Source organism: Sorex araneus, chromosome 2 (assembly GCF_027595985.1).
Source record: "Sorex araneus isolate mSorAra2 chromosome 2, mSorAra2.pri, whole genome shotgun sequence".
NCBI classification, from domain to species: Eukaryota; Metazoa; Chordata; class Mammalia; order Eulipotyphla; family Soricidae; genus Sorex; species Sorex araneus.
The window spans coordinates 319,338,613-319,352,491 of NC_073303.1; the positions used below are offsets into that span (position 1 = coordinate 319,338,613).

General features: G+C 38.5%; 1 protein-coding gene across 1 annotated transcript in view; it reads left to right on the forward strand.

Annotated features, from left to right (window-relative positions):
* Nucleotides 1-12,380, forward strand: part of ZPBP (zona pellucida binding protein) — a 180,353-nt gene extending 167,973 nt beyond the window's left edge. The window contains exon 9 of the mRNA XM_055124810.1: nt 12,275-12,380. Coding sequence (XP_054980785.1) covers nt 12,275-12,369 — 95 coding nt within the window. The 3' untranslated portion in view covers nt 12,370-12,380. The remainder of the gene's footprint in view (nt 1-12,274) is intronic.
* The last annotated feature ends 1,499 nt before the right edge of the window (nt 12,381-13,879 follow it).

The window sequence follows — 13,879 nt, forward strand, 5'->3', positions numbered from 1 at the left end:
AGTTTCTGCTCTAAGTTTTATTATTTCTTTCCTTCGATCTGGTTTGGGTTCCTTTTGCTGGTCCTCTTCTAAGATCTTGAGCTGCAAAATCAAGCTATCTATATAGGCCCTTTCTTCCTTTCTGAGGAAGGCTTGCAGAGCTATAAATTTTCCCCTTAACACAGCTTTAGCCGCGTCCCATAGGTTCTGATAGCTTGTGTCTTCATTCTCATTTGTTTCGAGGTATCTCTTAATTTCTTTCTTGATTTCCTCCGTAACCCACTCATTGTTCAATAGTGAGTTGTTTAACTTCCAAGTGTTTGATTTGGTTCTCCACGTCTGTGTATGATTAACTTCCATCTTCAGTGCATCATGGTCTGAAAAGATAGTTGATACAATTTCTATCTTACCAATTCTATTAAGGTACAACTTGTGGCCCAGAACATAGTCTATTTTGGAAAATGTTCCGTGTGCGCTGGAAAAGAATGTGTATTCTTTCTTTTTGGGGTATATAGCCCTGTATAGGTCTATTAGCCCTGTCTCCTCCATTTCTTCCTTCAGGGCCATCGTTTCCTTGCTGAGTGTTGTTCTTGTCTATCTATCCAGAGGTGATAAGGCAGTGTTGAAATCTCCAACTACTATCGTGGTGCTAGTTATGTCCTCCTTAAATTCTGTTAGGAGTTCTTTTTAAGTATTTAGCTGGTCGTTCATTAGGTGCGTATACGTTTAGGAGTGTGATTTCTTCCTGTTGTATATATCCCTTGGTGAATATAACATGACCTTTGCTGTCCCTTCTGATCTTTTTCAGCCTGAAATCTATGCTATCGGATACTAGTATGGCCACCCCCGCTATTTTTTTGAGGGGGCTGTTTGCTTGCAGGATTGTTTTCCATCCTTTGATTTTGAGTCTGTGTTTGTTCTGACTATTCAGATGTGTTTCTTGTAGGCAGCAGAAAGTTGGGTTTAGTTTCCGAATCCATTTTGCCACTCTGTGCCTCTTGATTGGTGCATTTAGCCCGTTAACATTAAGAGAAATTATTGTCATGGGATTTTGTGTCATTTTTCTTGTTGTTCTTATAGGTCTTTTTCCTTGTCTTATAGTAGCCCTTTGAGTCCTTCTTTTACGTTTGGTCTTGAGTCTATGAAGTTCCTGAGCTGCTGCTTGTCCATGAAATAGTGTATGGTTCCTTCAAGTTTAACTGAATGTTTAGCCGGGTAGAGTATTCTTGGTGAGGCATTCATTTCATGAAGGTTTTTCACTATATCCCACCATTGTCTTCGGGCTTGGAGGGTTTCTTCTGATAGGTCTGCTGTGAATCTAAGGGGTGCGCCTTTGTATATGATCTACTTCTTTGATCTTGCTGCTTGCAGTATTGTGTCTCTATCTGTGGCATCCATCATTCTGACTATGATATGCCTTGGGGATTTTCTATTTGGGTCCCTTTTAGCTGGCACCCTTCGGAAGAGTCTCAAACTTTTCATTCAGGGTTTTGACAAAGAAGTCTGACCATCTCGTAGGGCAGTCACATGTTCTTCTGAGTCCCATGGAATCCAGTCAATAACAGTGGTCATCTCTAAATCTCATTATGTGTCCAGCCCAGCTGATTTTGATGCCTTGGCAAATGAGACAGTGTCCCTGATTCTTGATCATCGACAGAGGTCAGAACTCCAGATTCCTTCTCTCACTTGAGTGAAACATGATATTCCAAGCATAGCTCTTTCTATTCCTCTTTGGGATACCCGAATAGTGTTCTTATCCTGTTTTTATAGGGCCCAGATCTCTGAGGTGTATGTTAGTGCAAGAAGAAAGGTAAAGTTGAAAATGTGTGCCCGGAGCCCGAAGTTTTTCATCCTCTTAACCACTTCTTTGACACTCTTGAAGGCGTTCCATTCTGCTCTCTTCCTCCTGCACAGTTCTGGTGCCAAGTCGTTCCTCATGTTGAGTTCTCTACCAAGGTACACATAACTGCTGCATTGGGAGATATTCGTTCCATTGACAGCAAATAGAATGTCAGGAACTAGTCTGTTTCCCATGAACATTGTCTTTGTGAGATTCAGCTGCAGTTTTATCTTTCCACACTCATGGTCGAAGTCGGCCAGCATTCATGCCGCTTGGCTGATATTTGGTGTTATGAGAACGATGCCATTAGCGAAACAGAGGTGGTGTAGTTGCCTACTGTTTATCTATCTTCACTCCCATTCCTTCCCGTTCCAATCATCACATGATGTTCTCAAGGGTAGCACTGAAGAGTTTCGGTGAAATGGTGTCGCCTTGCCAAACCTCTCTTTTTTCATCAATGATCACTTCCTTGTAGAATGGTGAGATCCTGGTGGTGAATCTGTAATACAGCTCATGGAGGACCGTGATGTACTGAGTTTGAATGACCTGTTTGGCTAGGGCTATGATGACTGCTTCAGTCTCGATAGAATCAAAGTCTTTCTTTAAATCAATGAATGTTAGACAGAGCGACATTGAACTCTCACAAACCTCAATGAGCTTGGTCACCATGTGGATATGGTCGATTGTGCTAAGTCATTTTTGGAACCAGGCTTGCTTGTGTGGTTGTCCTTTATCTACTGTTCTGCCAATCCTATTCAGGATGACTCAAGTGAGTAACTTGTAAATGACAGAAAACAGGCAGATTGGGTGATAGTTGTCGATGTCGTGGATGTCTCCTTTCTTGTACAACAGGACAGTCCTGATGGTTTTCCATTGGGACGGAAACTTGCATTCAGGCAGGTAACATGTGAAGACCCGAGCCAGTGTATTGACGAGTATTGGCAGTAAATTCTTCAGGTGTTCGGGTCTGACCTTGTCTGGAGCAGGTGCTATACGCTTCTTTACTGATGAAATGGCATGTCGGATTTTGGAAGGGAGAACACTGGGAATGGCATATCCATCTTGCAGAATTTGGTACGTGGGCAGGTGACTATTGAAGAGATTGGCTATTAAAGAGTTCCGAGTAGAAGTTGTGGATAACTTTTTCCATTGCTCTTCTGGAAGATGTGATAGATCCATCAGGATGTCAGAGGGCAGTCATCTTGGTCTTATAGTTGGCGAAGGGCAGGCGGGTATTGCAAATACTTTTCTCGGCTTCTGTCGCATCAGCCAACACTGCTGCTCTTCTCTCTTTGAGGTCTTCCTTTATCGCTTCTCTGCACAGCTTGTGAGCTCGGACGTTAGGTTGTGATTGCCTGAGACTCACGCCAGACCACGTTTGCTAATGAGCTCAAGAGTTTCTGAAGACGGGCATCTTTTTGTGGCTTTCTCTCTCTTGGTGTTCCTTGCACAATCATGGATGTGCTGAGCCAGTCATTCATAATCCTCGTCTGTGTTGTCAATGACGGCATCTTCCCATATTGCTGTAATAGTGCCAAAGAGCTCCCAGTTGGTGGTCGTTCTGGAAGTTCTCTTCTTAAACTTTGTACTGCTTTCTCCTCACTCTATGAAGTAGAATTTTGCACAAAGGAGACTCATCTGATCCCATTTGGAATTTTGGGACAACAGCAACATCAGTCAGGCAAAACCATTGATTGAATATGATGTGGTCAGTTTCATTGTGGAACTGTCCATGGGAGACTCCCATGTCCACGTTTATATTTGGCCTTCTGGAACTGCAAGTTACCATGGATGGTCTTGGTCAACATGATGAACTCAGACAGTCTCTCACCCTGTTCATTCCATTCTAGGCCCAATGGGGAGTTCTTCGGGCAACTTCTCAGTTCTATCTTGGCATTAAAATCACCCACAGTGAACTTGTAGAAGGTGTGGTCTTCTATATAGAACTTCTCCAGCTCCATATAGATCTTCTCAATTTCATCTTCATTGTAGTTCGATGTTGGTGCATAGACAATGAAGATGGAAACTGCCAGCAGTGAGCCACATCTATTCAAATGTAAGCATCCGATTTGGATTGTTAGGTATTCAAATGAATCAATGCTCATGTCCAAGTTTGTGTTGACGAGGACGTCAGTGCCACTGACACCTCTACTGTCACATGTTCTGAGGAACAGTTCTTCTCCAGCGTCAAAAATGGCGTGTTGTGATCTATGCCTTCTCATATTGGTCTATCCAGTGACGTCGTACTTGGTCTTCTGCGCTTGTACCGTAAGGTCCTCGATGGATGCTTTCCATGCCAGCGTACATGTGTTAAAAGTGCAGATAGTCATTTCAGTCCTTATTCGTTTTGGTAGCCTAGTTCGGCCCTGGGATTTTTGCAGCCTTTTTGTCCTTCCTAACTCTGCTGTATTGGGGCTCTTCCAGGGTCAGGGAAATGAGGCCCATTTTTGTTACTGTTTTTGGCATATCAAATATGCCACGGGTAGCTTGTCAGGCTCTGTCATGTGGGTGGCATGTTGTAACGATCTGTGTTGGTTCACTCTTCGCTGGTTGGCACCATTGCCACACTTTTGTCACGATGAGGCAGTGAACCATCGACGAAGGTTCACCAACCTTCTACAAGGTCATGGTGAACCTTCCTATTCCTCACTTCTCTACAGTAGCTGGCCCCCTCTCTACTCCTCCCTTGTCTACAGGAGCTGGCTCCCCGTCTTACTCCTCCCATGTCTACAATAGCTGGCTCCCACCCTACTCCCCCCATGTCTACAGTAGCTGGCCCACATCTTACTACTCCCATGTCTACAGTAGCTGGCCCCCGCCCAACTCCTCCCTTGTCTATAATTTTTAATGCTGCTAAATTGATTTTAGGTTGATTTTGGTTTAGGTTTTGGGGCCACTCCTGGCTGTTCCTAGGACTTACTACAGGCTTTGTGCACCCTGGCAGTCTCAGGAAACCATATGGAATGCTAAAGATTGGACTCAGGGCAGCCACATGCAGGGAAAAATGCCTTACCCACTGTACTGTCTGTCTAGACCCTGAGTGTGAAAACACCTCAACACTCTGTGTAAGCCCCTTCCTCGGAGCTGAGTAAGCTCCTTTCGTGGGCTCTGTAAACACCTTTTGCCTGGGCGACGCTAGGGGTGCTCACACATTAGTGGATGTTCGTGGGCTGTCTGGGTGGATCTCTCACTGCTCTTGACCTCTTGCCCATTCGGGACACTGGCCATTGCCTTGAGCAGATGAAGGAGGAATGAGGGCCAAGATTGTTGGTGAGTAGTTGCCGTTTATTCCATTCTCATCTCCCAAACTTCTCCATGACTCTCTCCACAACTCGCAACTCTTTCTCCCTCAACTCTTTCCAATCCTCTCTCTTTTTACAAAATTTTTTATTATTTTTTAATTTTTTAATTTTATTGAATCACTGTGAGATAGTTACAAGCTTTCATGTTTGGGTTACAATCACAAAATGATCAAACACCCATCCCTCCACCAGTGCACATTCCCCAACACTGATATCACCGACATACCACCCCTTTCACACCCTCCCCCTGCCTTCATGGCAGACAATATTCCCCATACTCTCTCTCTACTTTTGGGCATTATGGCTTGCAACACAGACACTGAGAGGTCATCATGTTGGTCCATTATCTACTTTTGGCATGCATCTCCGATCCAGAATATTCCTCCAGGCATCATTTTCTTAGTGATCCCTTCTCTTTTCATCTGCCTTCAAGTGGAAGCAAACAAACAAATGGGACTACATCAAACTAAGGAGCTTCTGCACTTCAAAAGAAACTGTGACCAAAATACAGAAAGAGCCCACAGAATGGGAAAAAATATTTACCCAACACCCATCTAATAAGAGATTAATATCCGGGATATACAAGATACTTGTAGAACTGTATAAGAAAAAAATCCCCAACCCCATCAAAAAATGGGGAGAAGAAATGAACAGAAGTTTCCTCAAAAAAGAAATACAAATGGCCAAAAGGCACATGAAAAAATGCTCCACATCACTAGTCATCAGGGAGATGCAAATCAAAACAACAATGAGATATCCTTTCACACCACAGAGACTAGCACACATTCAAAACAACAAAAGCAACCAGTGCTGGTGTGGATGTGGGGAAAAGGGATGCTCTTTCAATGTTGGTGAGAATGCCGCCTAGTCCAGTCTTTCTGGAAATCAATATGAACAGTCCTTCAAAAACTAGAAATTGAGCTTCCATATGACCCTGCAATACCACTTCTGGTAATATATCCTGAGGATGCAAAAAAGCACAGTAGAAATCACATCTGTACTAATATGTTCATTACAGCACTGTCATAATAGCCAAAATCTGGGAAGAACCCACGTGCCCTAGAAAAGATGACTGGTTAAGGTACATCTACACAATGGAATACTATGCAGCTGTTAGGAGAGATGAAGTCATGAAATTTGCGTATAAGTGGATAGACATGGAGAGTATCATGCTAAGTGAAATAAGTCAGAAAGAGAGGGACTGACATAGAAGGACTGCACTCATTTGTGGACTATAGAAGAACATCACATGAGTCTGACACCCAAGGACCAGGAGGATTGCCCCATAGCCTGAAGCCTGCTTCATGAGTGGAGGGGAGAGAGCCAACCCTCTCTCATAACTGGCTCCACAATGCTCTCTCCAACTCTCACTCACTGTCTCTCACTCTGCCCACGGCTCCCACTCTGCCTCTCTTGAACTCTTTCCTTTTTTTTAACTCCTTCTTTAGCCCCCATCTTCACCACCTTTTCTCTAACTACACCTCCCAAACCATGTCCTCCCAAACACAATCAACATGTTTTTTCAAGCCTTCCTGACCACTTTCAGCTGAGCCCACAAGGGCAAACAGCACTTAAGGTGTGTTTCTCCACTCCTTAGCCCTGAAATTTAATTAACATCTTAATTCTACTTCCTAGTATTTGCCATTCTGTATGGACACAGTAATAGACACAATTAGGCTTGCAGGGTGACTCTCCTGGGGACATCTTGCCACAGACTGAGACTACAGTGCTCAGGCCAGATTAATCATTCCTTACCCTAGTAGGGCCCAAATCGTTATTACATTTTGGATCATGACAGAATTTGTCCATGACCATGCTCTTAACTTACAGCTAAATATTATGGAACGTTGGCCTGGCCTATTTTGATGCCAGGGTAACTCACTGCTTGCCCTGGGTCCATCTAGTCCCTCATTGGGACCCTCCTCTCGGGGATCTAGGAAGTAAGGCCAACTGAGGATTAAGTTGAGAGAACAGATGTCCAGGAGGTAATATTATCTGGAGTCAATTGACTCCCAAGTTACAAAAGCATGTCTTTTTAACTGTCTTCCTGTGTCCAATTACAATAAGTAATTGCCCTGAAGTAACTAACCATGCAAAGGACATTAAGGAGAAGAGAAAAATAATATTTCCAAATCAGTAGAGTCTGATCAGAAGACAAAGGTAATTGACAGGTTTGGTTCAATAATCCCAAGCTCCTCACAGGTAGGGAGGACAGGCAAATGAATGTTATCCTACACCTGAGTTAGTATTTTGTTGAATTTTATGATTTTCAATCTAAATTAATAAGGAATATTGTTTGACTTTGGCAATAGAGTGATTGTGGTCTAATAGAATGAGTCTAGATGTTTTTTCTCCAGTAATATTTCAACAGTTTGAGAAGGAGTGAGATTGTTTTTAAAGTTCTGTCTATAAATACATCTGGTTTTGGACTTTTACTTGCAGAGACATTTTCTTTTTATTATTATTTAAAATTGTAATTGTGGTTAATGTATAAATAGTAACAACTGTTTTAACTATATGGGTAGGCAATTCAAAGTTTTTAACTTCTTGTTGTATGTACAGATATATGTAGAAATTGTTTTGTAAATTGAAACTTTAGACCATTAATCAACTTTCCATTTCTTTTTCCTCTTATTCCTGCCGACCATTGTCCTCTCTGTTTTTTAGCTCAGTTACTTTTTCCACTTAAATGGAATCATTCTGTTTGTTCCTTTTGTAATTATAAGTGTTCTTTTAATACTTAGCATAGTATTGTCAAAACTTGACCATTTTACAGCATGCAACAGGATTTACATTTTTTAGAAAGCTGAATGATCCTATGCTGTACATTGATGGAGCATTTTCTTGATCTAACTGACCATTCATTGTTGGATGGTGGGCTTGGTAATTCCACCTCTGTGCTTTGATGAATAATAGTGCATTCAGCATGAGTATGCAGATATTTATTCCAGATTTTATATTAAACTTACTTTGGTGATATATCACAAGTAAAATTACTAAATATTTGTAGTGATTTTATGTTTTTTGGACCCTCAACACTATTTTTTTATTAGTTTATTTTTAATTAGAGAGTCATTGTGAGGGTACAGTTACAGATCCATACATCTTTGTGCTCATGTTTCCCCCATACAAAGTTCGATAACCCATCCCCTCACCAGTGCCCATTCTCCACCACCAGTAAACCCAACATCCCTCCCCCCCTCCCCAGTCCCGTCTTCCCCCACCCCTCCCTGCCACTATGGCAGGGAATTCCCTTTTGTTCTCTCTCTCTGATTAGGTGTTGTGGTTTGCAATAAAGGTGTTGAGTGGCCATTGTGTTCAGTCTCTGGTCTGTATTCGGCCCGCATCACCCTTCCCCCCCATGACCTCCAACCACATTTTACTTGGTGGTCCCTTCCCTGAGTTACCCAGAATGAGAGACCAGCCTGCAAGCCATGGAAACAATCTCCTGGTACTTATTTCTACTATTCTTGGGTGTTAGTCTTATAGTCTATTATTCTATATTCCACAGATGAGTGCAATCTTTCTATGTCTGTCTCTCTCTTTCTGACTCATTTCACTTAGCATGATACTTTCCATGCCTCAACACTATTTTTAATAGCTGTTGCATCATCATTTGCTACCAAAACTGCAAAAAGATTTCAGTTTTTCATCTCATCAACATATTCTTTATTATTATTGCCATTATTAATATTATTACTGTTGTCCATTCTATTAAAGTAATAGTGAAATGTAGTTTTATTTTTTATTTTTTTTGTCTTAGCGGCTGCATAGTGCAGTGTTTATGGCTTTCTTTTGTCTCTGTGTCAGGGATCACTCCTTGTAGTGCCCAGGGTACCAAAATCAGTGCCAGGAGTTAGCTATGTTCAAGGCAAGTGCCTTCTCATAGTACTATCTTTCCAGCCCACACAGTGTAGTAATTTTTATTTGTATTTCTTTAATAATTAGTAATTTTGTGTAAGTCTCATATATTTGGTCCTCAGGTTTGGTCCTCTGTTTACATATTTTTTCTGCACAGTTCTCTATATTCTTGACATTTCAGATGTTTAAATTTCTCCAAGGATCTCACAATATGTATATAAGCCTTAGGTGCCACCAATTCTTCAGTAACAAATGTCTTATTTCAGGGATCTGTGGCTCTGTAAGTGCTGTTTTATTTAAAGTAATATCTCCACAGCTTCCAGAGATTTAAAAATACATACAATTTGTAACAGAGTTCTGTTATATGGCTGTTACAAAATGTATATGGTTGTCAGAGAATCGAGAACATTGTCAGTTCAGTCTGCTCTGCTGTATATCTTGTGTCAGAATTGATTACTGATTTGTTGCTTACCTAAAGCACAGAACATTGCCTCAGACAAGACTGGCTTAATGACAAGTTAAAATGACACAATATCCAATTGTTTTGAATATGACTTTTTGTGTGTTTATTAAGTTTTTGTGGAACTATAATTTCCAGATCCCTTGGAAAGTGACTTTATTCAGATAAACATCTTCAGTTCAGTCATTTAATATTTCTATATGGAACTCTATGATAGAGGTGGAGAGGGTGGGGCTAGAGCATCCTGGTGGGCCCTATTGCAGTCATTCTCAGCAAATCACACTATATATTCGATTATGTTTCAAAGATTCTTAATATGAGACATATACCAAAGAAGCACTTGAGTCAAATCGTTTTTGTTGAGCATGTTTTTGTTGCTCAATAAAAATGATAATAGATGTTTACATTCTCTCTTTTGTGTGTATTTATTGGGTTAATTCTGACAATATTTTATATCATATTAAAGTTGAAGTTAGATTGTTTTTGTGCCAGTTAGATTGTTTTTGTACACAAACAATATCAGTTCTGTTTGTGATTTATCATATAAAGTATAAATGTGAAAACTATATGTAGATTTTTCTTTTCCATATATGATTTGCATGTGACTGAAATCACCTTTTTATATTTGTTCATCAAGAAATACTAATGTGTTTTGAGAGAAAGTATGACATATTTGGTAAATATGTCATCACCATATGTACTTTTTATTACTACAATATATTAATTTAACTTTATTTTATTTTAGTATGAAATATTTACTCACCACATAAAATGCCTATTAAAACTTAAAGAATTCTATGAAAACTAGACCATAAGATACTTTCTTTTGGGCATTTGTTATTCCCCATTTCCTTATGCCCCACATATGTGAGATCATTCTGTGTCCCTCTCCCTCTAACTTTGCTCAGAATGATACTCTCCACTTCAGCCATGTAGTAGCAAATCACAGGACTTGATGTTTTCTTAGGACCTAGTATTATTCCATAGTATGTATGTACCTTATCTTCTTTATCTAGCAGTCTTTTCTTGGACAAGTTGGTTGTTTCCATATTATGCCTATGTGAATTATGCTGCAATGAACATAGGAATGCAGATGTCAGTTTTGGATTCTGTTTTGGGACCTGTGGTGTGTATTCCAAGTAATGGAATTGCTGGGTCAAATAGAAAGAAAGAGCATGAGAACTGGTCTCAGATAAAGCTTTACACTTAGAGGCATATGAGAGGGACATAAGCCAGGGAAGGGAATAATACAACGATGAAAGGAAGTGGTCATTCTGGTCATTCTTAGTGCTGTAAGGAGGTAAGGTGATATACACGATACCCAACTAGCAGCAGTATTGTAAACTACAGTGCCTAAAGGGACTTAAAAAAAGATGATGAAAGTATCTATCATAGATATGAAAGTATCTATCATAGAGATAGGCTGAGTCTGGATGGGAAGAGCAGGAGGGAAACTAAGGACATTGAAGGAGGAAAGTGAACGTTAGAGAAGGATTGGTTCTGGAACATTGTATACTTAAAACCCAACCCAGAATACTTTCATGACAGTTTTAATTCACAAGGATGCAATTCTTTTAAGGTTTAAAAACACTTTTTTAATAACATTAAGATTTAATTTTTTATAAAAATAAATGTTTTAAGCATGATGAGATTTAAACATGATCGAGATACAAATGGCATTTTATTCAATCAGCAAGTAGAAAAGATTATTAGGTGACTTATATAGCCATGCCTTAGGTGTTCTCTTAATACCTCGTGAATCCTTGAATGAATCATTGTGCATAGGAAAAGGAGTGGTAGGATTATCAGAAACCCAAGCCAATTGAAGATTTTGATGGCAGCATCCGACATTCATGTTCCTATTTGGTTAACAATTTATTGAGAGAGCTTATGATATAATACTAGATTCTTTCTCCTTTCAAGTCATCTGATTTCAATCCTGTAAATAATAGTATGGTGTAAGTTATTATTGTAACTGTTAAAAATGAGTAAAGATTGTAATGAAAATATTTCAAAACTTTTTGTAGATTCTCAAAGTTCTATGACAGAGATGATTTCTTCCTACCCTTCTTTATTTTCTCTCATGCAAAGGTATATGTGGTAAACATTCATAGTAATTGGTACTCTCATACTGGAAATGATCAAACATTTTAATTTAGGCTAATTTTTTTTTCTAAAATCACTTATCTAGTTCTTAGATGAGTATTTAAAACTAGGAGATTATTAGAAATAAGATGTAATCCCTTCCCATTTAAAACCTGCATTTCTACAGCTAAAGAATTATTCCTATTTTACATTTGGTTTCATCTATGGTATTGGTCTTTATGGCTTCTGTTATAGCTAACAGGGTAGCCCAATGAGAATTCTAAACTCACCATTTCTGATTAGCTTATGACATTTATGCCAATATCTGTTAATAGTTAAATCTTTTATTTACATGAGGTATTTAAAATGACAAAACTCATAGAAAAATTATTAGAATTGTGGGTAACAGAGGTTAGGAGAGGAGGAAATGGTGAGGTGGGTGAGGTGTCAGTTTCCCCCAGATTAAAATGTTCTGCAGATTGAGTGTACAAAATATATTTATGTTAACTTCTAAGCTTCAAATTTTAAAATGGTTAAAATGGTAAAGATGTTATATATTTTAAAATAATTAATATGTTCAAATGTTGATCATAAGGTTTTACACATGAAGCTTGTATAATATTTAAAGCAATGATATTCCTATCAAAAAGGAAGGATATGTTTCTTTTAAAATTAACCCCCCTTTTAATGCTAACTTATGTGGCACTATAAGCAAATGTCACTTATTAAATTATTCTTTATTCACAGTTATCTGCAGCCCTGGATCTTATAATCCCCGTGATGGACTTCACTGTCTTCAGTGCAATAACAGCTTGGCGTTTGGAGCGAAAACATGCTTATAGGCCATTATTTCTACTTAGTCGGTGGTTTATTAAATGAAAAAGTGTAGTTTTGAAATATTAGCATATAATAAATCACTGTTATGCCAAATTAAATATATTTTATTTTACAAAAACAAGTGGTGTCATCATTTTAATTGAAACACTCATGTCCAAATTCTCTATGAAGGGAACATCTGGTAATCCTTATTGACTAATGTCAGATCACCTACACATAAGTCCAAAATATCTACTGATCAGTGCTGTTTTATAATGTTTTAAAGAGACTGGAGAATAGTACAGTGGGTAGAGTGTTTGCCTTGCATGAGACCAACCAGTGTTCAATCATTATCAACCCATATTGTTCCCCTGGCACTGTCAGGATTGATCCATGAGCATAAATCCAGGAGTAAGCCTTGAACACTGTTAGGTGCAGTCTTAAAAAATAATTTTAAATGTATTATATACTAAAAGGATTTTTTAAAAAACTTGTATAGCATTATATTCTCTCTAGATAATTTTAATTTTAGCTTGTTTAATTTATTTGATTTAAATGGTATTTTATTTTTATTTTTCTAGTTTGACCTTTAATAGTTCCCAATTATCTCTTTAAACCATCATTGTAAACAGCGTGCTTTTTAGCCCCTTTAGTATAACTTCTTCCAATCACAATATGGGTCTTTAACTCACCTATCTTAAACTTTTTTGTTTTAAGGTCCTTAAACTGTCCTTTCAAATATTTTATAATGGAATAATTTTTCAAATATTTTATAATGGAATAATTTTACGTGCCTAAATTAGTACTAGAACTTTCACATTGTGAATAGAGAAATGAAGCAATTTCTTTCCCTAACAACTGTAGGAAATCAAACAATAATTACAAATTATATTTTATCGCCTTCATTATTAAAGTATACTGTAACTAATGCTATTGCCAAACTTATCAAATGCTTAACTTAATCTCTCACACTAGATGCTAGTGTTCAATAAGAAAAAATAATACACATTAATGATTTTAGTGCAAAAAAATACATAACTGTCCAAATTAGTAGTTTCTCTACTTCTTAGTTGTTGTTTATATTTGTATCTTCTTTGGTACTGTTTATAGAATTACTTCCTCTTGCTCTGTATTTCATAAAGATATCTAGAGAAGGTGACAGGTTAGAGGAAGGCTTAGCTTTGTAACACATTGAAAGAAAATAAATTACTCTATTTTTCCAGTTAGTGAGTTTTAGTTGAGTTAAAAATCAATCTCTTATTTAGATATGCTCTGTAAAAATGTAATTCAGAGATTCTCAGATAAATAAAAATGGAAGGCATTGTTGGACCTGGTTCTATTTCTTTTCTTTTCCTTTCATAAGCAATGTCCATTTATTGCTACTTGTTAAGGTAGATTAAATCCTGGGCATCACAAATACAAGACTTGTTCTTTAACACTGAGCCACAATGTGAGCAGCCAGCACTGGTGAAATTCCATAAAAACATCCTGCTGGGGACTCTGGAGATAGTACACTGGGTGGAATACTTAACTTGG